Below are 23,259 nucleotides of genomic sequence, written 5' to 3' on the forward strand. Positions count from 1 at the left end.
TTACCATCACCCTTAACGTCACTTTCTCATGAGCAATGCCATTGTTAGTAAGGTAAGTGGGAGTAACTTATTTTTCCAGTTTAAACTATTTTAAAGCTTTCCCCCCGAATTTTTGCATTGCTTGTTATAAAATAGGCCATTTAGAACCATTTCCAAAAGAAATTAACCCTCTTTTCAAAAAGCCGCGATTCGGAACAATTACCGTATATGTAAGCCGTGAATGTAAACGAGATAGGGAGGCGGAATACGTATTCCAGATATAATGTGCGAAAGGAAGCAACACAGCTCATGATATATATATATATATATATATATATATATATATATATATATATATATATATATATATATATATATATATATATATATATATATATATATATATATATATATATATATATATATATATATATATATATATATATATATATATATATATATATATATATATATTATATATATATATATATATATATATATATATATATATATATATATATATATATATATATATATATATATATATATATATATATATATATATATATATATATATATATATATATATATATATATATATATATATATATATATATATATATATATATATATATATATATATATATATATATATAATATATATATATATATATATATATATATATATATATATATATATATATATATATATATATATATATATATATATATATATATATATATATATATATATATATATATATATATATATATATATATATATATATATATATATATATATATATATATATATATATATATATATATATATATATATATATATATATATATATATATATATATATATATATATATATATATATATATATATATATATATATATATATTATATATATATATATATATATATATATATATATATATATATATATATAATTATATATATATATATATATATATAATATATATATATATATATATATATATATATATATATATATATATATATATATATATATATATATATATATATATATATATATATATATATATATATATATATATATATATATATATATATATATATATATATATATATATATATATATATATATATATATTATATATATATATATATATATATATATATATATATATATATATATATATATATATATATATATATATATATATATATATATATATATATATATATATATATATATATATATATATATATATATATATAACATAAGGCTGTCTATTCGACGTTTATTATGATATGAAATCTTGGTACTTACTCAATAATATTCCTCCTCAACCTTTCACGCAATTGATTTTTGTGGCGAATATTATCCGACCACTTCTGTTGGGATAAAAACTTGCTCACAGATGTTTCAACACGCTGGCGAAGATTTTGATACGCTGGTTTCGTGTCAACATCTGCTAGGCACTCTTTTCGAAACTGATCAAAAAGTCCTTGCGATTTCACTTCATGAACAATTGCGTCTATAAAGCTGGGATCGTCGACAAGGTTATCCATCTTGGATCTCTGTAGAATCTGCGAAGCGATTTTCAATTCAACTTGCTTATAGCTTAAAATGTCCTAGGTTATACCTCTTACACTGGAATTTTTACATTAAACCATTCGAACAATATTATTTTTTCAAAATTACATCCAGTTTACAACTGGTGTGAATGCGTAAACATGCAGGAATCGCACAGGGTGGCCAGATGGAATTCCTTAATATCGGTAGGGTCACTATCGGTAGTTATCGGTAGGCCGGGTTGTTGTCCTAAAATCGTAGTATTCACATAGAATTGTAAAATACTGACAACACAGATCTCAGACCAAATCCAACCCAAAAAATGAATGTTGAGTAGGATGTGTCCAAAATCAATAAAAATCGGTAGTTTTCGGCAGGAATAACAAAATATCGGTAGTTTTGCATTGGTCGTCTGTGAATCGGTAGGGAAGACCAAAATCGGTAGGACTACCGATAAATCGGTAGGTCTGGCCACCCTGCGCAGAAAGGCCACTCAGAGATGCCAGATACTTTTTTCCAGAGTTTATACTACCCAGTAAAGCTCAGCCGGAAATGAACTGGAATTCCGGCTGGTTCCAGTTCGCATTCCGGCTCCAGTGACACAACCGATTCTAACTAGAATCGGTTGTGTCACTGGAGCCGGAATACGAACTGGATCCAGCCGGAATTCCGGTTCATTTCCGGCTGAGCTTAACTGGGTAGGATAGGATCCACCCAGTTAAACTCATTCCGGAACCGGTTCGGATTTCTGAATGGAGTCATTATGGATTCCAAATCAAATGCAACAACCGATTCCGACTCAGAATCGGTTGTTGCATTTGATTTGGAATCCATAATGACTCCATTCAGGATTCCGAATCAAATTCCGAATGGTTTGACCGGGCGCCAGCTCTGTCCCCTGTTTTTGAACCAATTCTGAACCAGCTCGTGATTGGACGAAAGTGACATAGGCAAACCTTCGGTTTGGAAACTAAAAGTACTAAAGGGCTGCTTGGAAGTGTTGTCATATTGTGATATCAAACATAAAACGACGATTGTTAACTGTGTTGATTTTTTTGTTTTCTCGAGATACCGCTTTCTTTCTATAACATCGAAATCAAACATACTATCCAGAACTGAAGTTCCCGAGAGATCAGGTAGCGCGGTTATCATGGATTCTGTTCTGTGTGCGGAATAATGCGGAAATGCCTCTTTTCGAAATCAACATGCTGTGTATCGTAAGTATGAAAATATTTTGAACTTCATGTAAAAATTGTCTTTGTTCCAGTACCGAGTAAATTGGAAGTACTGAGCAAACAGGGAGAAAGTTATCCCGGAAGTCGCTTCTTGTTCTTCCTTTGGTATTATCGATACAGTTGAATTTTACAGTTTTCAACTGAATCGATCATCGGTGTAAATAGGAGCGTGTATTTTCTACTGCTGTTTTCTCCGAAACGATCACATGTAGTACTGGAACAAACCTATACATTGCTCCAAAACAAAAATTAAACCTTGCAGAAAAATAGTTTCAGAATATTTAAAATAAATCCGAATAGAGAAGATTATTCTTGTGGCAGAGGTTGCTTGACTCAGAAAGCAACTTACAAAAATGAAGAGGCATGAAGATATTTTTCGTAATGTCCAACAACGAATATATATTATTTTGTTTTGCTGTATTTCGATGGAAAAAGACGTTATGATCGTTTGAATGCGGATATAAAGACTAAATCTTTGATTTTTCCAGAAGCATGAAATTGGTACATAATATAGAATATTTTAATCAGAACAAATGTACGACCGAAACAAAACAAATATTTTGGCAACATTGGTTGAGTGGGGGTATGTCGTTTTCAACAGGGATTAGTAAAATATAAGAAGAAGCCAGCTGGCGGATCCTACCCACTGAGACGCCCAAAAAATTGTTTCAAAATCGTTCAACACGGGTCCAACGATGGACGTTCGTTGAACGGTTATTTGGACGTTGTCCAAATTGGTCCAACGAACGTCCTTCATTGGACGATTTTGAAACCAACCGTTCTTAGAGGGTATCCTAGGAAGAAGCCAGCTGGCGGATCCTATCCTACACGCAACCATAAAATTACCTACAGAATAAGTTCTTTTAACTTAAATTTAGGTACTTTTGAGCTGTGCGTCGCTTTCGCACTTATTAATGTTGTCAAAAACGAAACGAGAGATTCGACTTAGTCGAGGTCTTTCATGCAGTAAGGTACTTTTGACTTGTTCGGGGTATACTCAAAATTAGGTATATTCAACTTAAATTTAAGTAAATTAAACTCAAGGTTGAGTTATTATTTTTGCCGTATTTATATGGTAACTACCTTCAACACGGTTTACCTAATTTTACCTTCCTGCACGATACCACGAGATTGAGTCAAAAGTACTTAATTTTAGGTAGTTTTTCGGTGGCGTGTAGAGTTTATGTAAGGACAACTGTCATGATTATCTGTCAGTAATCGAGATGCATTATAGAATAGGTGTTCACATTCGTCAAGTTTGAGTGTGTTGGTTTGTTGCTAGTGAAATTAATCATGGCGGCCCAGGACCGCGAAACACATAATCAACAAACCGACCAATCGAAACGAAGCTTGTAAGCACGTGGTAAAAATAAGTATGGCGTCCGGGATCGCAAAAGGGCAAATGTTTACATCACTAACCAATCAGAATGAAGCATGAGACCACGTGCTTCTGTTTTCTTCTTCATTCTTCTTGTTTGCCCGAAAAAAGTGGCAGCTGATGCACACATAGAAAAAAATGTGTACATCTGTACACGGTTAAATAAAACAACCTGCAGAATAAGTTCTTTTAACTTACTTTTGCGTTGTGCCTCGTTTTCGCACTTATTAGTGTTGTCAAAAACAAAACGAGAGATTCGACTCAGTCGAGGTCTTCCGTAGAGGAAGGTACTTTTGAGTTGTTTGGGGTATACTTAAAATTAGGTAAATTCAACTTAAATTTTAGTATAAAAAACCTATCAATGAGTTGTAATTTTTGCCGTGGTTAAGCTTAGTATGCACCTCTTGCGAAATGAGGTCGCGAAATATTTTTCCTTCTTCCGTGCGGAATTTTGACATTTGCTCGCGAAAACTAGTCTGTGTGTTTGCTGTTAGATGTCGCTTTTGATAACTGGAAAACGACATCAGCTGTTGTTTGTTTATTTCTTTTTTATATTTCTGTTGTCATATAAATGTTTTAAATAATGTATTTTATTAATTCATCACGGATGTGTATGAAATCGGTAACAATTGTAAACCTATTTGCCATTCATGAAGCTCTCAGGGAAGTGACGTACTCAGCGTGAATCATATTTCGAGCATGATTAATCATAATGCTTATTTGTGACGGTTCCGGATGTCTCGGGGAAGTTCAGTCTGACCAATTTAGACAGCACAATTCCTGCAATCGGAAATTTAAATCATTGGCTGGCCATTTTCTATCTAAATTGGCTGCTTCTACCGGTTCCAGAAGACCCAGGGAAATGATCGAAATTCGCTCAAACCAAATCTATTGTAATTGTCCGAATCGTAACTCTTAATCGGCGTTTGACCATTAAGAAGCAAATCTGATTGCCTTGGCCGCCTTTACCGCTTTCACAAGTCTCGGGGAAACTACCTTTCGAAACACGCTTCGGAATCCGGAAATATAACGCAAATATAACAACCGACTCAATCGGTTTCAGGTCGAACCAAACCCTAGGCTTTAAACTTTGGCTGACGTTAAAAATCGATTATGATAACAATGGCTACTACTAAATGTGCTGGAAGTCTCAGGGAATGCTACCAATAATCAGTACGGATACAAACCTATTTTTGGTATAACAATTGTGAGAATCGTAGTTCAAATTTATTTCCATAAGTAATTCGTGGTAATTCTTATTGCATGAAACACTAGAGGTTTAAGGAATTGCGCATATTGCTACTACTTGCATTACTGCCACAAGAAGCATAATTGTCCCATGTGTATAGGGATTCCCATAGCACATGGGACAGTTTTGCTTCTAGCGGCAGAATACCTCACACAAAAAATGCTGTTCAAGTGTGATATTACACCGAAAGTTAGACGAATTAACTGAATTCTAATTTGATGGTCAGATTGACCCTGTATGTAAATTATGGAAAAGATGTTATAAGCCTTTTACAATCAGTCATAATACAATAATACGTTATAATCCATTTAAAACGAGTGTATTGTTAGTTAGGCACTTTTCAATCAGTTAGGTCCTTTCATAATCAGTTCGGTCATAAAAATCAATTAGGCCCTTTTATTAATTGTTGTAAAATCGCTATCAAAATTCTTCATGATAAAATGTTGCGTTATGTACGTGCTCGGGTAGATATTTGTTAATGGAAAACCTGAAATTTCAATTTGTTACATTTTGCAGTTAGGCCCTTTTCAAATTTTTGGATAGAACTGGGTAGAGATAAATTGTAATTTTAATTGTAAATTTATTACCCTGTTGGTTACATATGTCAGGTCAAGGAAGAAAAAAAAATTAATAAAATTATAAATTCAGAATCATAACAAGTATGACCCAAAAAAGCTCCTATGCCTTTCACCAGTAGCTGGTCGAAAACACTTTACGATGCGATCTTTTCAATTTCGTCCGAGTTCTCCGCGTCTAGCAACTGAATCTTTTTCCGGAAGTGTTTTTCGATTGATCTGCAAATCATCATGCTTCGATCACTGCCCACTAGGTTGATGGTGATTCCGTTCTGTTAAAGAAGTGGGAAGAAATACAATCTATAGGATCACAAGAATGAGTCACACTTACCGAATCTACCGGTGCGTCTAATTCGATGTAGATACGTTTCGCAATCGGCTCGTCCCTGCTAATCCATCGGCAGATCGAAGTTGATGGGCGGAAGAATCTCTCCGTAACCTGGTGCTGCAGCCAGAATCAAGTGGTGGAACTTACCTCTAGACAAAACGTTCGTTGCAATCAATACCTTCTCTAGTCCGGCTCAGGATCGATCCAGAACGGCCAACCGTTGCTCCGCCGTTAGATCACCGGACAGTACCGCTACTGAGTGATTATCCTGGTCCAACCGGCCGTTTTGCGTGCCTGTTTCGATCGATTAACAATGCCGAAAATAAGTTTACTTGGAGTTTACAACTGTCCTATACATCATATGACAGAAAATGATCGCTTGTCCAACGGTAATCACACCGTACATGTTTGAAATTGCTTGATATTTCTCGTCCTGGTTGCGGCATTTGACGTAGTAGTGTTTGGTGTTATCGAGTGATTCTTGCTCCCGCACCAGAAGAATCATGATCGGATTGGTTATGATGTACTGGGCGAATCCCATCACCTCCCGCTCGTACGTGGCTAAAAAGAACAGCGATCATAACGCCCGCCTCGTCCGGTACAAAAATTGCAATCTTCTTAAGGTCGAACGCCCGGCTGTTCCGATGATGATATGATTAGTCAGCTTCGCCCCTTTGACGATCTTCTCACCGCGAACGGTTTAACTTTGCCGTTTTGCAGCTACTTTCCCCTTCTGAATTGCCAGTTCATACGTGGGGAGAGGCAAATCACCTGCGAATAAGTTTAATTAGCAAACTTGCATCCGCCGGGCTAAAAGATGAATCATGGATAATTTTAAAGCTGATATTAAATATTTCTGGAGAAAAATTTGAATAGGACGTAAGTAACAATGAGATTCTTTTTGGTGTGTTTCTCTTCTGTTAATTACTCGGTCGTTTCAATATTTAGTACTCAACTCTTTGCCTAATATTCTAGTAAAAACTATCGGCTTTCGATATGTACTGGAAAATTAGTGTAAAGTGTTATAAAGACGTAATAATCGAAACAGAAAGTAAACAGAGAGAGGCTCTCAATGTTACTTATGTCCTAATCAAAATTTTCTCCAGATTTCGACTTACTTGAATGCCTCTGCATCTTCCGTGGTGGAAGCTGTTTCGCCATTTTCGCTAGCAGCTTTTTTTTCTTCAGGAGCTGCTAGTCTTAATTTCTGTAGCTACCGAAAACAAAACTGCAGGTGCAGCCGTTTCTACGGGAGTAATTTGATCGCTGGTTCTACTGGCGGTGAACTAGAAGGTTTTTCCGCATTCTCTTTCTTTGGGCTGTCAGCCGCCGGCTCTGGTTCCTTATCCTTAGGGATACTCAGATCGATAACCTATTTGTATTGAAAAGAAAAATTCAAAACCTATGGAAAAATTATCGCTCCAAAAATAGGTTAGTTGGTTATGACAAAAAAAAACACTTACCGAGTGCAGAAATTTCCTGATCCTCCCTCCGCCTTTTTGACCCAGTTATCGGCAGCACTTGCCATCGTTTCGACCGGGTATTAAAATTCAAAAGCTACAATATATGGAAAAAGGTCCCAAACAGCACGGATACTGTCACTCCGGTGGTTTATTCCTTGCAATTGGCTGAACTTTTGCTTAGAGCGACCTTGCGGAAAAAAACGCCTTCTTTTGTCTGCTTACTTCGCTGCCATGAAACCGATGATGAGCGCTTTTTTTCCAAACGAGTCACACAGTCAGTTGGCCCGATTGAATATGTCGCGCGTGTAGAGTATGCTTCCATTATGTTTGTTCTGTAAATTGACAAGGACATCTAAATATGCTAAGGAATGCTTGGAGGAGAGAAGCTACTGTTAAACACATACCGAAAGAGAAAGTCCTTTCCGAGGATCTTGATGTTGTATTTACTGTTGGCCCATTATCACCGTGTTCTGCTGCTGGGTGGTTACCATGGCATTATGTTGCTGGTGTTCGGTGATGTGTATATGCTATGGTTGCTGTTCGATATGAAAAAAATTATGATGAAAAATATCCGTGAATGAGTGAACGCGAGCTTTTGAAAGAAGAATAGGGTATTACATTACAATGTACTGAACACGGTACTGATCCTTCGAAACTAAAAAAGGTAGTAAAAATGACTCACCTTGCTGCACCAACTGAATAAAAAAGTCCTCCTGCACGAGGCGTGGTACAGTACAGTATGCTGCTGCTACTGTGTTTGAAGGTGCTGTTGATGTATCTTTTTTTGTGGTTGACCAATGGTCTTCTACATTTGGCCCTGATTGGCTTGGATCGATTGCACTAGTTGCGGTTGCTGGCCAGGTTCTACCGTCAGTTGAACGTTGTTGCTACCGATCTGTCGGATGATGGTCATGGTCTAGGGGAAATCTTAATTTTCTGATGTTGCTGGCGATAAGCACTGGAATTGTGGTTGCTAGCTGCTGCTGGGATGGAATCACGAGCACTGTGGAGGCAGCGATATTTTCATGCAAGCAACTGGTAGGAGCCAAGGCAGTAATATGACGTTTGTGTTTGACTCTGATTTCTCTACATCAGGAAGGTAACCGCTGGTAAGAATAGTGGCAGGCAAGTTTTACGACAGAATGTGCCGATAAAGTGTGTCCGTTGGGTCCATTATTCGTAAAAAAGCTCTTGTTGCTTTGTTGGTTCTGAGCTGTAATTGCTGTGGTTCTTTTTTGAGATTGTTGGCAGCTGCTGGATTTGGAGTTGTTGGTACTGCTACGGTTGTATCGATTTAATGTTGGTTGGCTGATTGCCAGATCCAGGATGTTGAGTCAAGTTGAGCTGATTTGTAGCATCTGGTTGTTGTTGATGAAAACTTATCAAGTAGATAGATGGCTGCTGCTTCTGCTGCTGACGAAAAATGCTGCTCTTGTGGCTGCTTTGTTCGGGTGTGCCTGTAAATAATAATAATTACTAGAAACAATCACAATTCCAATAATATTTTAAAACTTACCATTCAAATTCAAAATGTTGATTCTCAAAACTACAAAGTTTTGACAGGTCGCGATGAAAAAAAATACAAAAAATTACTAATCTTATGTTTTTTATATTTTTTCATTGCAACCTGTCAAAATTTCGCGAGCCTCCGTGCGAAATAATACCATTGACCATTATTTCGCAAGGAAAAAGTTTGCCTTGGTGACAGCGCATAGAAAGCAGCGCTATCTCGCGGAAGTATTATGAAACTTATCGTTTGTCGAACCGTGTCTCGGCTAACTGCATTTTTCGTTATCGTTTTCGCGAGAGCTGCGTACCGCTTACGAAATGGAAACGAAATTTTTTTTCGCGAACATTTCGCGACGTTTTTTATGCATAGGTTTTGTATAGGAAATTTCATTTCGCAAGAGGTGCATACTTAGCTTTAAGGTTCCCCCACACTGACGCGATTATGTCGCAGCGACTGCGAAAATTTCGCTTAGCGATTTCGTCGCGCTTCCTGCGACAGTGCGATTCGCATGTGTGCCCACACCGGCGCGAATTTCGCATTACAAGCGACACAAAGTGACATTTGCAAACTATAGTAGCTAGATGGGACAACCTCAATTTTAATCTCATGGTAATACGACGTATGTTGTCCTAAAATTAAAAAAAATATTTTTCGATTGTTTTATCAGCCATTCAGTGAGAATAGTGTATTTGTCCGCGTGTCTTTGTATTTAAAACATCTTTGCGTGAAGCAGGTCGTTTGCTCGACACAGTCTAGACACAGTAAGAAAACAAACAAGAAGAGAGGATAGTAAATCAGTTGACTATAAATATTGCATTATTCAACAATCTGTTTTCAACTATAGTATACCAAGAAGCGCAGTGCTAGTTCAGCAACACAGAAATATACCTCAGAAGAATCAACTTTCACCGCTGACCAGGTTCGTGTTCTTGTCTGCGAATGTGACATTCGAGGTCGTAAACTACTGTTTGATTCCAGTGCGGTCGAGAAAATTTCCGGCGAATCCAATGCAGCAACAACGTCCACTTGCAGTACCGCAATACAAAGCCACAAAGCGATCCAACAGCGTGGGAAATTTTATCATCGCAAAATTTTATATCAGCACAACTGCCGCTAGAAGCATAACTGTCCCATGTGCTATGGGAATCCCTATACACATGGGACAATTATGCTTCTAGCGGCAGACAACAGCTATACCAAAAGCGATACCACGTCGATGGCCGAAATGATTTTTGGTTCTGCACCTATAGTCTTCCAGGACAGCAGTTTGAAGGTACATTGATTAAAAACTCGAAAAACCATTAAGTATGCTTACGTGTTTCAGTAGCCAACAGTAGCAGCAACAGCAGTAAAAAAGTATCCACTTCCACCTACTTGGGCTATGAACTGCCAAGTATCGGTCAGAATGCACTATACAACGGCCGACATACGTCGGAAAGTGATCGTAGCTCCATAGGTACAACGTCACTACGGTCGTTTACTGTTACTTCGTCCACTTTGACGTAATATGATACTTCGTACAACCACAGACAAAGGCCACCACTGCCAATCGAGTTTGCGCATTTGGAGCATCTGGCAGATCCGAGACTTTCAACCAAAAGTGGCCTTGACTCAGGGTATGGTGGAACGGAACCTTGGGCGTTTTCATCAAGTCAACCACGCCATCGCACCGAAGCAGTCTAGCATCAATTTCTAGTGATTTCGAGTGTTTTCGAAGACTTAGTTTAGATACCAGTATTGATATTCCACAGCCTCTGAATTGCACAAGTTTAGACGACTATAGTCAGTATGGCAGCTTTCATCGAGGTCAATACGAACATTAGCAGTCAAGTGACAGCGAGCGATGGTTGCGCCGGTGGTAAAAATCGACGGAATAGTGAAACCATAGTACTGACTAGACAAAAAGCGTTTAGCGGGGAAGTTCTTTCCACTGCAACCAATTATCACGGGAGACCTTTGCACAAAAAGGCACATCTAGGAATTGTGCTGTGCGTTCAACTAACGATGACATGCTGCAGGAAATTGAAGCATTCAGCTCGGAACACATGAGTATATTTGAATCAATGCTGTGTCGTTTAAGAATGGCGGCGGAAAACGCAAGCTACAGGTAGCCGCAGTTACTCCAGGTAGGCTTGATAGAAACCCTTCACTTACCTGTTCAAACAGGTGTGTTAATTTATTACTACAGATAATGCTGGCTGCCGGCATAACGCAGCAGTGCCCAGTGGATTTTTTTACTGTACCCAAACTGGTAAATTCCATGTGGCTAACGCTAAGCAGTGGTGCGTGCACTCTTGGAACTCAAAGCAGTACATGTTCTAATCGGGCTGCGCTTAAAATTGATAATAATTTTATGAACGATCTTTGTTACCTGCTATTGCTGGCCGACATTAAGGATACACATGTTTTCATCAGCGCACTACTAACGGCGATATTAAAGTACTACCTGGGCTGGGTAAGTACCATTGCCCCTGTGAGTGGTTCCGCTTACGAAGCAGATACAGATTGTGCTACAATACAGCGATAGAAGGAGAAGCGGTGCAAACTAACTACCAATCACCCGTACATCGTACTGTGGGTCCAATGTAGCTATTTGTATGGAACCGTCGGACACCCGGTGAAACTGTCGAGAATGATCTGCAGAAGCCCCCAATTGAGCAATACCATGGATAAAATTCTAAATGAGCTATCTTACTTCGTAAGATGTAGCGAGATCAAGCGGGTTGTCCTCGTAGAGGCTTTCGACGAGTATAAAGCTGAGCAGGCATTCGCTGCGCAAAAGATTATAAATAATTATTCGCTCCTTATGTTAATTGTTAACTTTAACCAAAAATGCTTTTCCTTGACCTGATGTACAGTGTAAACTAACAGATTTTCGTACGTAATAAAACTGCAAAATTACGAAAAATACAAATTATAGCAACAGTGTCATAAGGTTTGGTGGAAATAACTGTGGAGAAAATAGAGGATTACACAAATCCCCCAGATTCTTGCGATCCGGATCTGCGATGGTTCGTTCGGCAACCACGACCAAAGACTAAACTTCGATGGCTGGTAATGAATAAGTCTTGCTGAGAGCGAACTGGTCGGAGTTACGTCAGACCGGGCTAAGTGACAATATATTGATTTCTAGAAAAGCAAGTTTAAAGTTTAAATTGCAGCATACTTTATATTGTATATACTATTGAAGAAAGGATAACAGTTGACTGAACAGTTCCAGATTGCTATTCGTATTAGTTTCCAGACTAGTGTCCGACTGAAAGTTGGGAAGGGCGTATGCAAGTTGGTTACTTATATGGCTGAAACTAGAATATAGTTATTGCGTTTTTTGCTATAGCATACCATCCGAGAATACACAATTGATAGCTTCATAAACTAACCGGTTCCATGTAATTTTACGGTGCGTTCTCCAAATTGCAATCTTCTTAACAATCTTTTTTTCAATAGTTTTTTACAAATCTCGTACATTCAGTGCATTTTTGTACAAGTAAATTCCATCGTGAATACAACCGGTGGGAGCTTCATGAGATCGATTGAATAGCGGTCTTCAGTAGGCTGATTTGTTCACATCTAGCTGCGTCAGGAACACCCGGTTCTCTTTTTGAATATTTCCCTAGACGTTGTCCTGATTGACAAAGTAGTAAATTCTACTTAAAGGACAGTACGTATCGGAGCTGGAGTATTTTTTACCGCTGGTTGGATCTACAAAGTAGAAATCGTTGTTCTCTCGTATAATGACAAAAGTACTATCGCCTGTTAGGAGACTTTGTCCTCAGATAAGATACACATCGTACTCCAAAAAGATGTAAAACAAGGTAATAAAACACCTTAATCCTTCGGCGAAGCTTGGCTTCATAAATATTGTCTATCTTTGGAACCGATTAAAAATTACTCGGTTAGTGGACCGAATTCCGCCAATTTGTGAACATGCGTCCATGTTGTAGTGAATAGGAATTGGCGAAACATATCGCCTATATATCATTAGCTCCACGTTTTCATCGATCACAAAGGGAACGTTGATCGGACCAAGCAGCCTTGTAACGCAGACCCTTTCGCCACTGATCAACATTGCTAGCGGTAGCATCCCCTCCTGGGAAACTCGCTGCGGTACTCCTCTCCTCACAGATAAATACGCACCAGTCTGCTGCAACACCACACACTCCAGCCCGTTGGTGCCGAACTTGGGAGTCTCCACATTCGGTACCAGGATTATAAACAAGGAGATGTAAGTTAACTCTCGCCCATAACAGCATAAGAGTCCCATGTTGAAAAACAGCAAGCCGAGAAAAACGCTGTTCAAGATTGTCCCATCCATTGAGCCAAATGGATGGGACAACCATGTTTTGGTATTTTTTTTGATATTTTCTAAACAAACCCGGTAATCTTATTTGTGCAGTGTGATTCAGTGGTGATACAGAATACAATCCAACGGATAACTCATTTTCGACAAAAATCCACATGGGACTCTTTTGCGTTTATGGGCAGTATACACTCAAAAAATAAATAACGTTACTTTTACATGAAAACATATGTGAATCTCATCCACCACACTTTTCACGTACATTATATAGGATAGACCGATATATCAGTATCTGGCTCATCAAATAATATTTATCTAGCTCACCAGGTCAAAGTTACGTGTTTTTCATATACCTGGGAAAGGGAATTCACGTATATATTACATGAAGTCAAACATATTATGCATGTTTGTGTTTTAGTAATTATTACGTGAATCTCCGTTGCGCAGTATACAGAAGACATGTAACTTCTATTTGATGAGCCAGATAAATTTTATCTTTGAAACAGATAGTTTAATTTGCATGGTACTAATATATAACAATAAAAGTATTTTTAATTTTCAAACACTAAGATGTCTATATTTATTTCTTTGATTATTTTACAATTTATTATAACGCATGCTTTTAAACTTGAACTTTAACATTAAATACTGTGCTATAGAACATACCGCACTAAAAAGTAATTGATCGGTAACTTTGGACCGAGAATTTGGCCATTCGTCCAATGGATCCCTGAAATTAAAGTAAATGGAATATCAGATGTATCTATCATGCAAATAAATTCAACAATACAAACCTTTCGAAGAACACAACACCAACCCAGCAAGTTGTCGGTTCACGGTTGATTTTTTCGTACATGAAATTCATATAAGCTGGATTATCAAAGATTGACGTCAGTTAAAACTTATATGCTATTCACATAGCCGCTACATAGTTGTTAGATGTGATTTATATGAATCACGTAATCTATGTCGAAATTGAAAACATTTGTATTTATGAGAATAATCACATGAAATCAAAGTGATTTATTTTTTGAGTGTACGGCAGATTAGATCCGGTTAGCATAGAGGCGAAGACTACATATTAAGAAGACTGATATCTCTTTCCTTCCCCCATACAAACGAGAAGCGACAGAGGTTACAGCACCTCTATTGTCTGCAGGTAGGAAGCTTAATGTAAAAGTGTATATGTGTGTGTGCATCACTATGGGAAGTACCCGCAAGTGGCGTTGCTGTTACTGTCTCCAGATTCTGGACAGAGTTAGCAGTCTTCTTGATATGCAGTCTTCGATAGAGGTGTATTCAGATGATTCGTCGTTGCTGCGCGTATATCCGACCAGAAGCAGTGGGGTTTTGATTTCGAATGTTCTCTCAATCTAGGCGGACAGATACATGTACATATACACGTGAGAAATTGAGTAGCTATCAGTAGGTCTGTTCCAGGAGAAACTGGAAGTACTCCGGAGAAAATCGTTCCTTTTCTCTCTTCTTCTGGTAGCAAACCGGAGTAAAAAGGAGCAAGAATTTTTTGCTCCTGTTTACTCCGGAGTGATTTCCTTGTACTGGAACAAAGCTAGTGTGAGTATATTTTGATTTGATGTGCACTTGCTCTATTGGGTTATACCGTTAACCAACATACAGAACTTGCTCGACGAGAGGTTGCTATTTATTCGTCCAGCTGAAGAAACATGATTATCATCTGATCGCATGGGAATTCCGATCGAGTCCGTACCCAAGATTTCATCGATTATCTTTATGTTGTGGGGAACTTCAATCTCCCGCTCGATTTGCGGTATGAACTTTATATTCTTATATTTCAGATTGTTATGGAATCTTTGGCATAACATGTTCAACCGTTCATTGGCGTTAATTTCTTCCCTCAAACAAAATGCTAAAACATCTTCGTTGAACAAGAAATGATCGTCCTTTTCCGGGAGGCCTTTCTCATCATCCGTATTATTACCGACGTTTCGTTTTTCCAATGCTTTCACTAATTCTTCTACGTCGGAATCGTTGGGTTCGTCGAACTATTTTTCGATCAGCTCTTTGGAAAGATGAGTCCGCTTTGGAATATTTTTTATTCTCGAAGGACTTGAAGCACTGGATTATAGTAAATAGCTCCAACCACCCTACTTTCAATTCAATTTTACCGCTCCAGTATTTATTCGATTTACCTGGCTTTCATACGGTATGTAATCTTCGTTTTCAAATAGTTTTGTTGGACTTGGTAGTGGTATAGAAGCGTCCATCAGTTTGGTTTTGAAATTTAGGCGATTTTTTTCGTATAACTATTTTCATTTTTTTCGGAATTCTGGTCAACTTATGTAAAGTTGAGATGCGCCAAATGACAATAGTTGATTAGTCTGCGCCATCTTGAATATCTGGCGAACACCCAGCGACTGTGACACAATGCTCGCACGCAGCGATTGTTCAAAAATCGCTGCAATTTCGCAACAGCCGACGCGAAAAGTTCGCGTCAGTATGGGAGCGCACATCTGTCGCCATGAGCAGAGTTGCTAGCGACAAGTCGCTTCGCGAAATTTTCGCAGTCGCTGCGACAAAATCGCGTCAGTGTGGGGGAACCTTTAAATGGAAATTACCTTCAACACGGTTTACCTAATTTTAAGTTCCCCACGATACCAAGATATCGAGTCAAAGGACCTCAATTTTAGGTAGTTTTTCGTTTCCGTGTATACACCTCGGTCAGTAATATTCCAAACGACCTCTCAAAATACATGGGCTTGACTCGTTTGGAATGACAAATCATTGTTCCAATTTTGACAGTGTCGTCACTCTCCTTATATGCACTCAGCTTTTTCAAATCTCTACACGGTTAAATAAAACAACCTGCAGAATAAGTTCTTTTAACTTACTTTTGAGTTGTGCGTCGCTTTAGCACTTATTAGTGTTGTCAAAAACAAAAAGAGAGATTCGACTCAGTCGAGGTCTTCCGTGGAGGAAGGTACTTTTGAGTTGTTTGGGGTGAACTCAAAATTAAGTAAATAAGTTGAATTTACCTAATTTTGAGTTCACCCCAAACAACTCAAAAGTACCTTCCTCCACGGAAGACCTCGACTTGAGTATAAAAAACATATCAATGAGTTGTAATTTTTGCCGTGGTTAAATGGAAACTACCTTCAACACGGTTTACCTAATTTTAAGTTCCCCCACGATACCACGAGATTGAGTCAAAGGAACTCAATTTTAGGTAGTTTTTCGTTTCCGTGTATCTCTGCACTCGCGGTCAGCGTGGCAAGCAGAAAGTTAGCAAAAGTTGAGCAGAGCGAAATTCCCAGTGAGCAAATTTTCTGGCAGAGACCGCTCTGCTAGATTTCTGTAAGTCTTGGTTTGGCAGCCCTGTCAGTTTTCTGCGTGTATTCCCGGTCAAACCATTCGGAATTTGATTCGGAATGCTGAATGGAGTCAGTATGGATTCCAAATCAAATGCAACAACCGGTTCTGAGTCGGAATCGGTTGTTGCATTTGATTTCCCACTGAGAAGTCCAAAAAATTGTTTCAAAATCGTTCAACACGGGTCCAACGATAGACGTTCGTTGAACGGTTATTTGGACGATGTCCAAATTGGTCCAACGAACGTCCTTCATTGGACGATTTTGAAACCAACCGTTCTTAGAGGGTTGGAATCCATAATGACTCCATTAAGAAATCCGAACCGGTTCCGGAATGAGTTTAACTGGGTCCTGTCGGGTTAGTTGAGCTACACGCTCATTCAAAACTACTCAAAATTTGAGTACACAACACTCAATTTCAAAAATGGGAGCAATATGTCAAAAAATGAGTTTTTATTTGAGTAAAATTAACTCAACTAGTGAGTAACCATTCAATTTTCGAAATTTCGAGTGAAAAAAGCACTTAACTGCCCATGATCGCATATCAGTCCCATAAAGATAGGAAATCCCATAGAAAACGGGACAACTATGCGATCATGGGTAGTTAAAGACAAGAAAAAGTTAATGAACTTCGACGTTAATTAAAACTTGGATAAAAGACCAAGTCGTGGACATAGCAGTTGTAGAGTTGATTCGGATCATTCACAAAATTAAAAGGTAAGTTTATCTGAGTTTTGCTTCTGTTCAAATCAATTACCCTTTCCTGTTTTTTGTAGTTTCTGCCATTACAACGAGGCGCTGATTTACGTGAAATAGGAGGAGAGACATTCTCGGATTATATTTCCAGGCATCAGTAGCGCCTGGAGGTTCAGGTAAATGATATTTGAAGTGCCGGTGAGATTTTTTGTTGCTATATTAAAAATACGAATTGATTATTTTTTGCATTTGCTTTTTGAGTAAAATCTACTCAAAGTTGACATTTTCATCCCAAATTCAAAACTGAGTAAACGAAGCAAACTCATTTTTTGACCACGTGCACTTTTTATGAAATGCACGTGCACTTTTTATGAAACTCAAATTTGAGTGGCCAGAAATTTGAGTTTTTATGAATGAGCGTGTAGGGCGAACTCGGTTTCTCTCGCATTTTCTGGCAAATTTTGACAGGAACCGAGCTAAACCCCGGGCATAACTCGGACATAAACTGTGCAAAGATCCTGGCAATTCCTACCTGGTAGAATTTAGCATGAATCGAGCAAAACATCTGACAAAGATGTGGCAGGAAGCGTGCAGATCTTGGTCGTACATTTCTGGCTGGATGCTGGATAAAAGTGAGCAGATTCCCAGTTAAAGCTTAGTATGCACCTCTTGCGAAATGAGGTCGCGAAATATTTTTCCTTCTTCCGTGCGGAATTTTGACATTTGCTCGCGAAAACTAGTCTGTGTGTTTGCTGTTAGATGTCGCTTTTGATAACTGGAAAACGACATCAGCTGTTGTTTGTTTAGTTCTTTTTTATATTTCTGTTGTCATTTAAATGTTTTAAATGATGTGTTTTATTAATTCATCACGGATGTGTATGAAATCAGTAACAATTGTAAACCTATTTGCCATTCATGAAGCTCTCAGGGAAGTGACGTACTCAGCGTGAATCATATTTCGAGCATGATTAATCATAATGCTTATTTGTGACGGTTCGGGATGTCTCGGGGAAGTTCAGTCTGACCAATTTAGACAGCACAATTCCTGCAATCGGAAATTTAAATCATTGGCTGGCCATTTTCTATCTAAATTGGCTGCTTCTACCGGTTCTAGAAGACCCAGGGAAATGATCGAAATTCGCTCAAACCAAATCTATTGTAATTGTCCGAATCGTAACTCTAAATCGGCGTTTGACCATTAAGAAGCAAATCTGATTGCCTTGGCCGCCTTTAACGCTTTCACAAGTCTCGGGGAAACTACCTTTCGAAACACGTTTCGGAATCCGGAAATATAACGCAAATATAACAACCGACTCCGACTCAATCGGTTTCAGGTCGAACCAAACCCTAGGCTTTAAACTTTGGCTGACGTTAAAAATCGATTATGATAACAATGGCTACTACTAAAGGTTCTGGAAGTCTCAGGGAATGCTACCAATAATCAGTACGGATACAAACCTATTTTTGGTATAACAATTGTGAGAATCGTAATTCAAATTTATTGCCATAAGTAATTCGTGATAATTCTTATTGCATGAAACACTAGAGAGGTTTAAGGAATTGCGCATATTGCTACTACTTGTATTACTTCCGTAAGAAGCATAATTGTCCCATGTGTATAGGGATTCCCATAGCACATGGGACAGTTTTGCTTCTAGCGGCAGAATACCTCACACAAAAAATGCTGTTCAAGTCTGATATTACACCAAAAGTTAGACGAATTAACTGAATTCTAATTTGATGGTCAGATTGACCCTGTATGTAAATTATGGAAAAGATGTTATAAGCCTTTTACAATCAGTCATAATACAATAATACGTTATAATCCATTTAAAACGAGTGTATTGCTAGTTAGGCACTTTTCAATCAGTTAGATCCTTTCATAATCAGTTCGGTCATAAAAATCAATTAGGCCCTTTTATAAATTGTTGTAAAATCGCTATCAAAATTCTTCATAATCAAATGTTGTGTTATGTACGTGCTCGGGTAGATATTTGTTAATGGAAAACATGAAATTTCAATTTGTTACATTTTGCAGTTAGGCTCTTTTCAAATGTTTGGATAGAACTGGGTAGAGATAAATTGTAATTGTAATTGTAAATTTATTAGCTTACGGTACCCTGTTGGTTACATTTGTATACCTTATGTCAGATCAAGGAAAAAAAAATTAAAAAAATATAATAAAATTATAAATTCAGAATCAAAACAAGTATGACCCAAAAAAGCTCCTACGCCTTTCACCAGTAGCTGGTCGAAAACACTTTACGGTGCGATCTTTTAAATTTCGTCCGAGTTCTCCGCGTCTAGCAACTGAATCTTTTTCCGGAAGTGTTTTTCGATTGATCTGCAAATCATCATGCTTCGATCACTGCCCACTAGGTTGATGGTGATTCCGTTCTGTTAAAGAAGTGGGAAGAAATACAATCTATAGGATCACAAGAATTAGTCACACTTACCGAATCTACCGGTGCGTCTAATTCGATGTAGATACGTTTCGCAATCGGCTCGTCCCTACTAATCCATCGGCAGGTCGAAGTTGACGACAATGGTCACCTGTTCGACGTCGATACCTAAGACGAAAGAATCTCTCCGTAACCTGGTGCTGTAGCCAGAATCAAGTGGTGGAACTTACCCCTGGACAAAACGTTCGTTCCAACCGTTGCTCCACCGTTAGATCACCGGACAGTACCGCTACCGAGTGACCATCCTGGGACATCCTGCCGGTCAACCAACCGGCCGTGTTGCGTACCTGTTTCGATCGATTAACAGTTCTGAAAATAAGTTTACTTGGAGTTTACAACTGTCCTATACATCATATGACAGAAAATGATCGCTTGTCCGACGGTAATCACACAATTTCTCGTCCTGGTTGCGGAACTTGACGTAGTACTGTTTGGTGTTATCGAGTGATTCTTGCTCCCGCGCCTGCCGAATGACGATCGGATTGGTTACGATGTACTCGGCAAACTCCATCACCTCGCGCTCGTACGTGGCCAAGAAGAACACCGACCATAACACCCGCCTCGTCCAGTACAAAAATGGAAAACTAGGTCGTACGTCCTGAACTTTATACCCCAGTCCATTAGCTTGCCGGGTGTTCCGATGATGATATGATTATTCAGCTTCGCCCCTTTGACGGTCTCCTCACCGCGAACGGCGAGAGGAAGTTTGATTTCCGGACAAAACTTTGCTATTTTGGCAGCTACTTCCCCCTTCTGAATTGCCAGCTCATACGTGGGGGAAAGGCAAATCATCTGCAGATAGTTTTTTAACTGATGGACTCAACTGAGCATTGCCAGCACGAAGGCAGCGGTTTTTCCTGTTCCCGACTGACTCTGGGCGATTATATTCCGTGGCGGACCGGCCAACAGAGTAGGTAGAGCCATCTCCTGAATCTTGGAAGGGGCGTTGAAACCCATCGCATAGACTCCCTGAAGTAATTCCGGCTTCACGTGCAAAGCTTCGAAAGTTGTAACCAACCAACCGGCGAAGAAGAATCCTTCCGCTGCACCTTCAGATCCAGCTTTGATTCTACTAGACCTTTGCGAACATCTTTCATTAGCAAACTTGCATCCGCCGGGCTAAAAGATTAGTCACGGATAATTTTAAAGCTGATACTAAATATTTCGGGAGAAAATTTAGAATAGGACGTAAGCAACAATGAGATTCTCTTTGGGGTCTTTCTCTTCTGTTTGTTACTTGGTCGTTTCATTATTTAGTACTCAACTCTTTGCCTAATATTTTAGTAAAAACTATCGGCTATGTACTGGAAAATTAGTGCAAAGTGTTATAGTGACGTCATAATCGAAAGAGAAAGTAAACAAAGAGAGGCTGTCAATGTTCCTTATGTCCTAATTAAAATTTTCTGCAGATTTCGACTTACTTGAATGCCTCTGCATCTTCCGCGGAGGAAGGTGATTCTCCATTTTCTCTTGCAGCTTGTTTTTCTTCAGGAGCTGCTAGAGTCAGAATTTCCGTAGCTACCGAACTCCAAACATCAGGTGCAGCTTTGGTTCTACTGCCGGTGGACTAGGTTTTTCCGCATTCTCTTTCTCTGAACTGCCAGCCGCCGGCTCTGAATCCTTATCCTTGGTGATATGTACTCAGTTCGCTAACCTATTTGTATTGAAAAGAAAAATTCAAATCCCATCCCAATGATCGCTTCAAAAATAGGTTATAACAAAAAAACACTTACCGTGTGCAGAAATGTCTTGATCCGTCGTCTTTTTGACCCAGTTATCGGTAGCGCTTGCCATCGTTTCGATCGGGTATTAAAATTCAATAGCAAGGTACAAAGTATGGGAAATCGTCCTGAATCAGCACGGGTACTGTCCCTCGGGTGGTTTATTCCTTGCAATTCGCTGAAATTTTGACCAGAGCGACCTTGCGGAAAAAACGATGCCTTCTTTTGCCTGCTCACTTCCCTGCCATGAAACCGATGATGAGCGCTTATTCCAAACGGTTAGCCGATTGAACATGACGTGCCATTATGTTGGTTCTGTGAATGTGTGGACATCTAGATATGCAAAGGAATGTTTGGAGGAGGGATGCTACTGGTAAATACATACCGAAAGAGAAAGTCCTTTCCGAGCATCTTGATGTTGTGTTTTCTGTTGGCCCATTATCACTGCGTTCTCTTGCTGGGTGATTACCATGATATTATGTTGTTGGTGTTCGATCTGAAAAAATCAAAATAAAAAAATATCCGTAAATGAGTGAACTCGAGCTTTTAAAAAAGAATAGGGTATTACATTACAATGTACTAAACACGGTACTGATCCTTTCGAAATAAAAAAGGTAATAAAAATGCCTCACCTTGCCGCACCAACTGAATAAAAAAGTCCTCCTGCACACCGCATGGTACAGTATAGTATGCTGCTGCTACTGTGTTTGAATGTGCTGTTGCTACTTTTTTGCAGTTGGTCAATGGTCTTCTACATTTGGCTTGGATCTATTGCACTAATTGCGGTTGCTGACCAGGTTGTACCGTCGGTTGAACGTTATTGCTACCGACCTTTAGGATGATGGTCATGGTCTGGAAGAAATCTTAATTTTCTGATGTTGTGGTTGAAGGTGCTTCTGCTGCTGAGCTTGCTGTGAAATGTTGGCGATAAGCACTCGAATAGTGATTGCTTGCTGCTGCTGGAATGGAATCACGAGCACTGTGGAGGCAGTGATATTTTCATGCAAGGAACTAGTAGGAACCAAGGCTGGAATATGACGTTTGTGCTTGAATCCGATTTCTCTAAATCAGGAAGGCAACCGCTGGTAAAAATAGTGGCAGACAAGTTTTAAGGTAGAATGTGCCGATGAAATGTTTTCCGATGTGTCCATCATTCGTAAACTCCTGTTGTTCGTTTGAGCAGTAATTGCTATGTGGTCCTTTTTTGAGGGGTTGTTGGCTGTTGCTGGATTTGGAGTAGTTGGTACTGCTGCGGTTGTATCGATTTAATGTTCCCAAGTAACCAATAAGCATGCTGAATGCGTCTTAACGGCTACTTGATAAGCACTTAAGTCGTTTTAAATGCTATTTAAAAGTCGCTTTTGGCAAAATATACGGCTACATTACTGCTGTGCTATGAAAATGCTTTTTTACTACTGTTGTGCACTCAGAATGCTGCTTACTGGCAA

At 38.6% G+C, this 23,259-nt stretch overlaps 1 protein-coding gene and 4 pseudogenes across 2 annotated transcripts in view; 1 reads left to right on the forward strand and 4 right to left on the reverse strand.

The window, feature by feature from the left end:
• Window positions 1-1,764, reverse strand: part of LOC131677890 (uncharacterized) — a 129,479-nt gene extending 127,715 nt beyond the window's left edge. Inside the window, exons 1-2 of one of the 2 annotated variants that reach the window (XM_058957982.1) lie at window positions 1,618-1,764; window positions 1,302-1,561 (exon numbers count right to left, since the gene is read on the reverse strand). In XM_058957982.1, coding sequence (XP_058813965.1) covers window positions 1,302-1,543 — 242 coding nt within the window. In that variant the 5' untranslated portion in view covers window positions 1,544-1,561; window positions 1,618-1,764. Of the gene's footprint in view, window positions 1-1,301 lie in introns of both variants that reach the window. The other variant, XM_058957981.1, reaches the window with a different exon arrangement.
• An 8,689-nt stretch (window positions 1,765-10,453) lies between these two features.
• On the forward strand, window positions 10,454-13,152 carry LOC131696165 (uncharacterized; annotated as a pseudogene).
• On the reverse strand, window positions 12,467-13,549 carry LOC131696172 (coiled-coil and C2 domain-containing protein 2A-like; annotated as a pseudogene).
• Window positions 13,550-15,075: 1,526 nt separating this feature from the next.
• On the reverse strand, window positions 15,076-20,344 carry LOC131696183 (uncharacterized; annotated as a pseudogene).
• On the reverse strand, window positions 16,616-21,884 carry LOC131696189 (DEAD-box helicase Dbp80-like; annotated as a pseudogene).
• Window positions 21,885-23,259: the final 1,375 nt, after the last annotated feature.

This window comes from Topomyia yanbarensis, chromosome 1 (genome assembly GCF_030247195.1).
Source record: "Topomyia yanbarensis strain Yona2022 chromosome 1, ASM3024719v1, whole genome shotgun sequence".
Classification (NCBI taxonomy): Eukaryota; Metazoa; Arthropoda; class Insecta; order Diptera; family Culicidae; genus Topomyia; species Topomyia yanbarensis.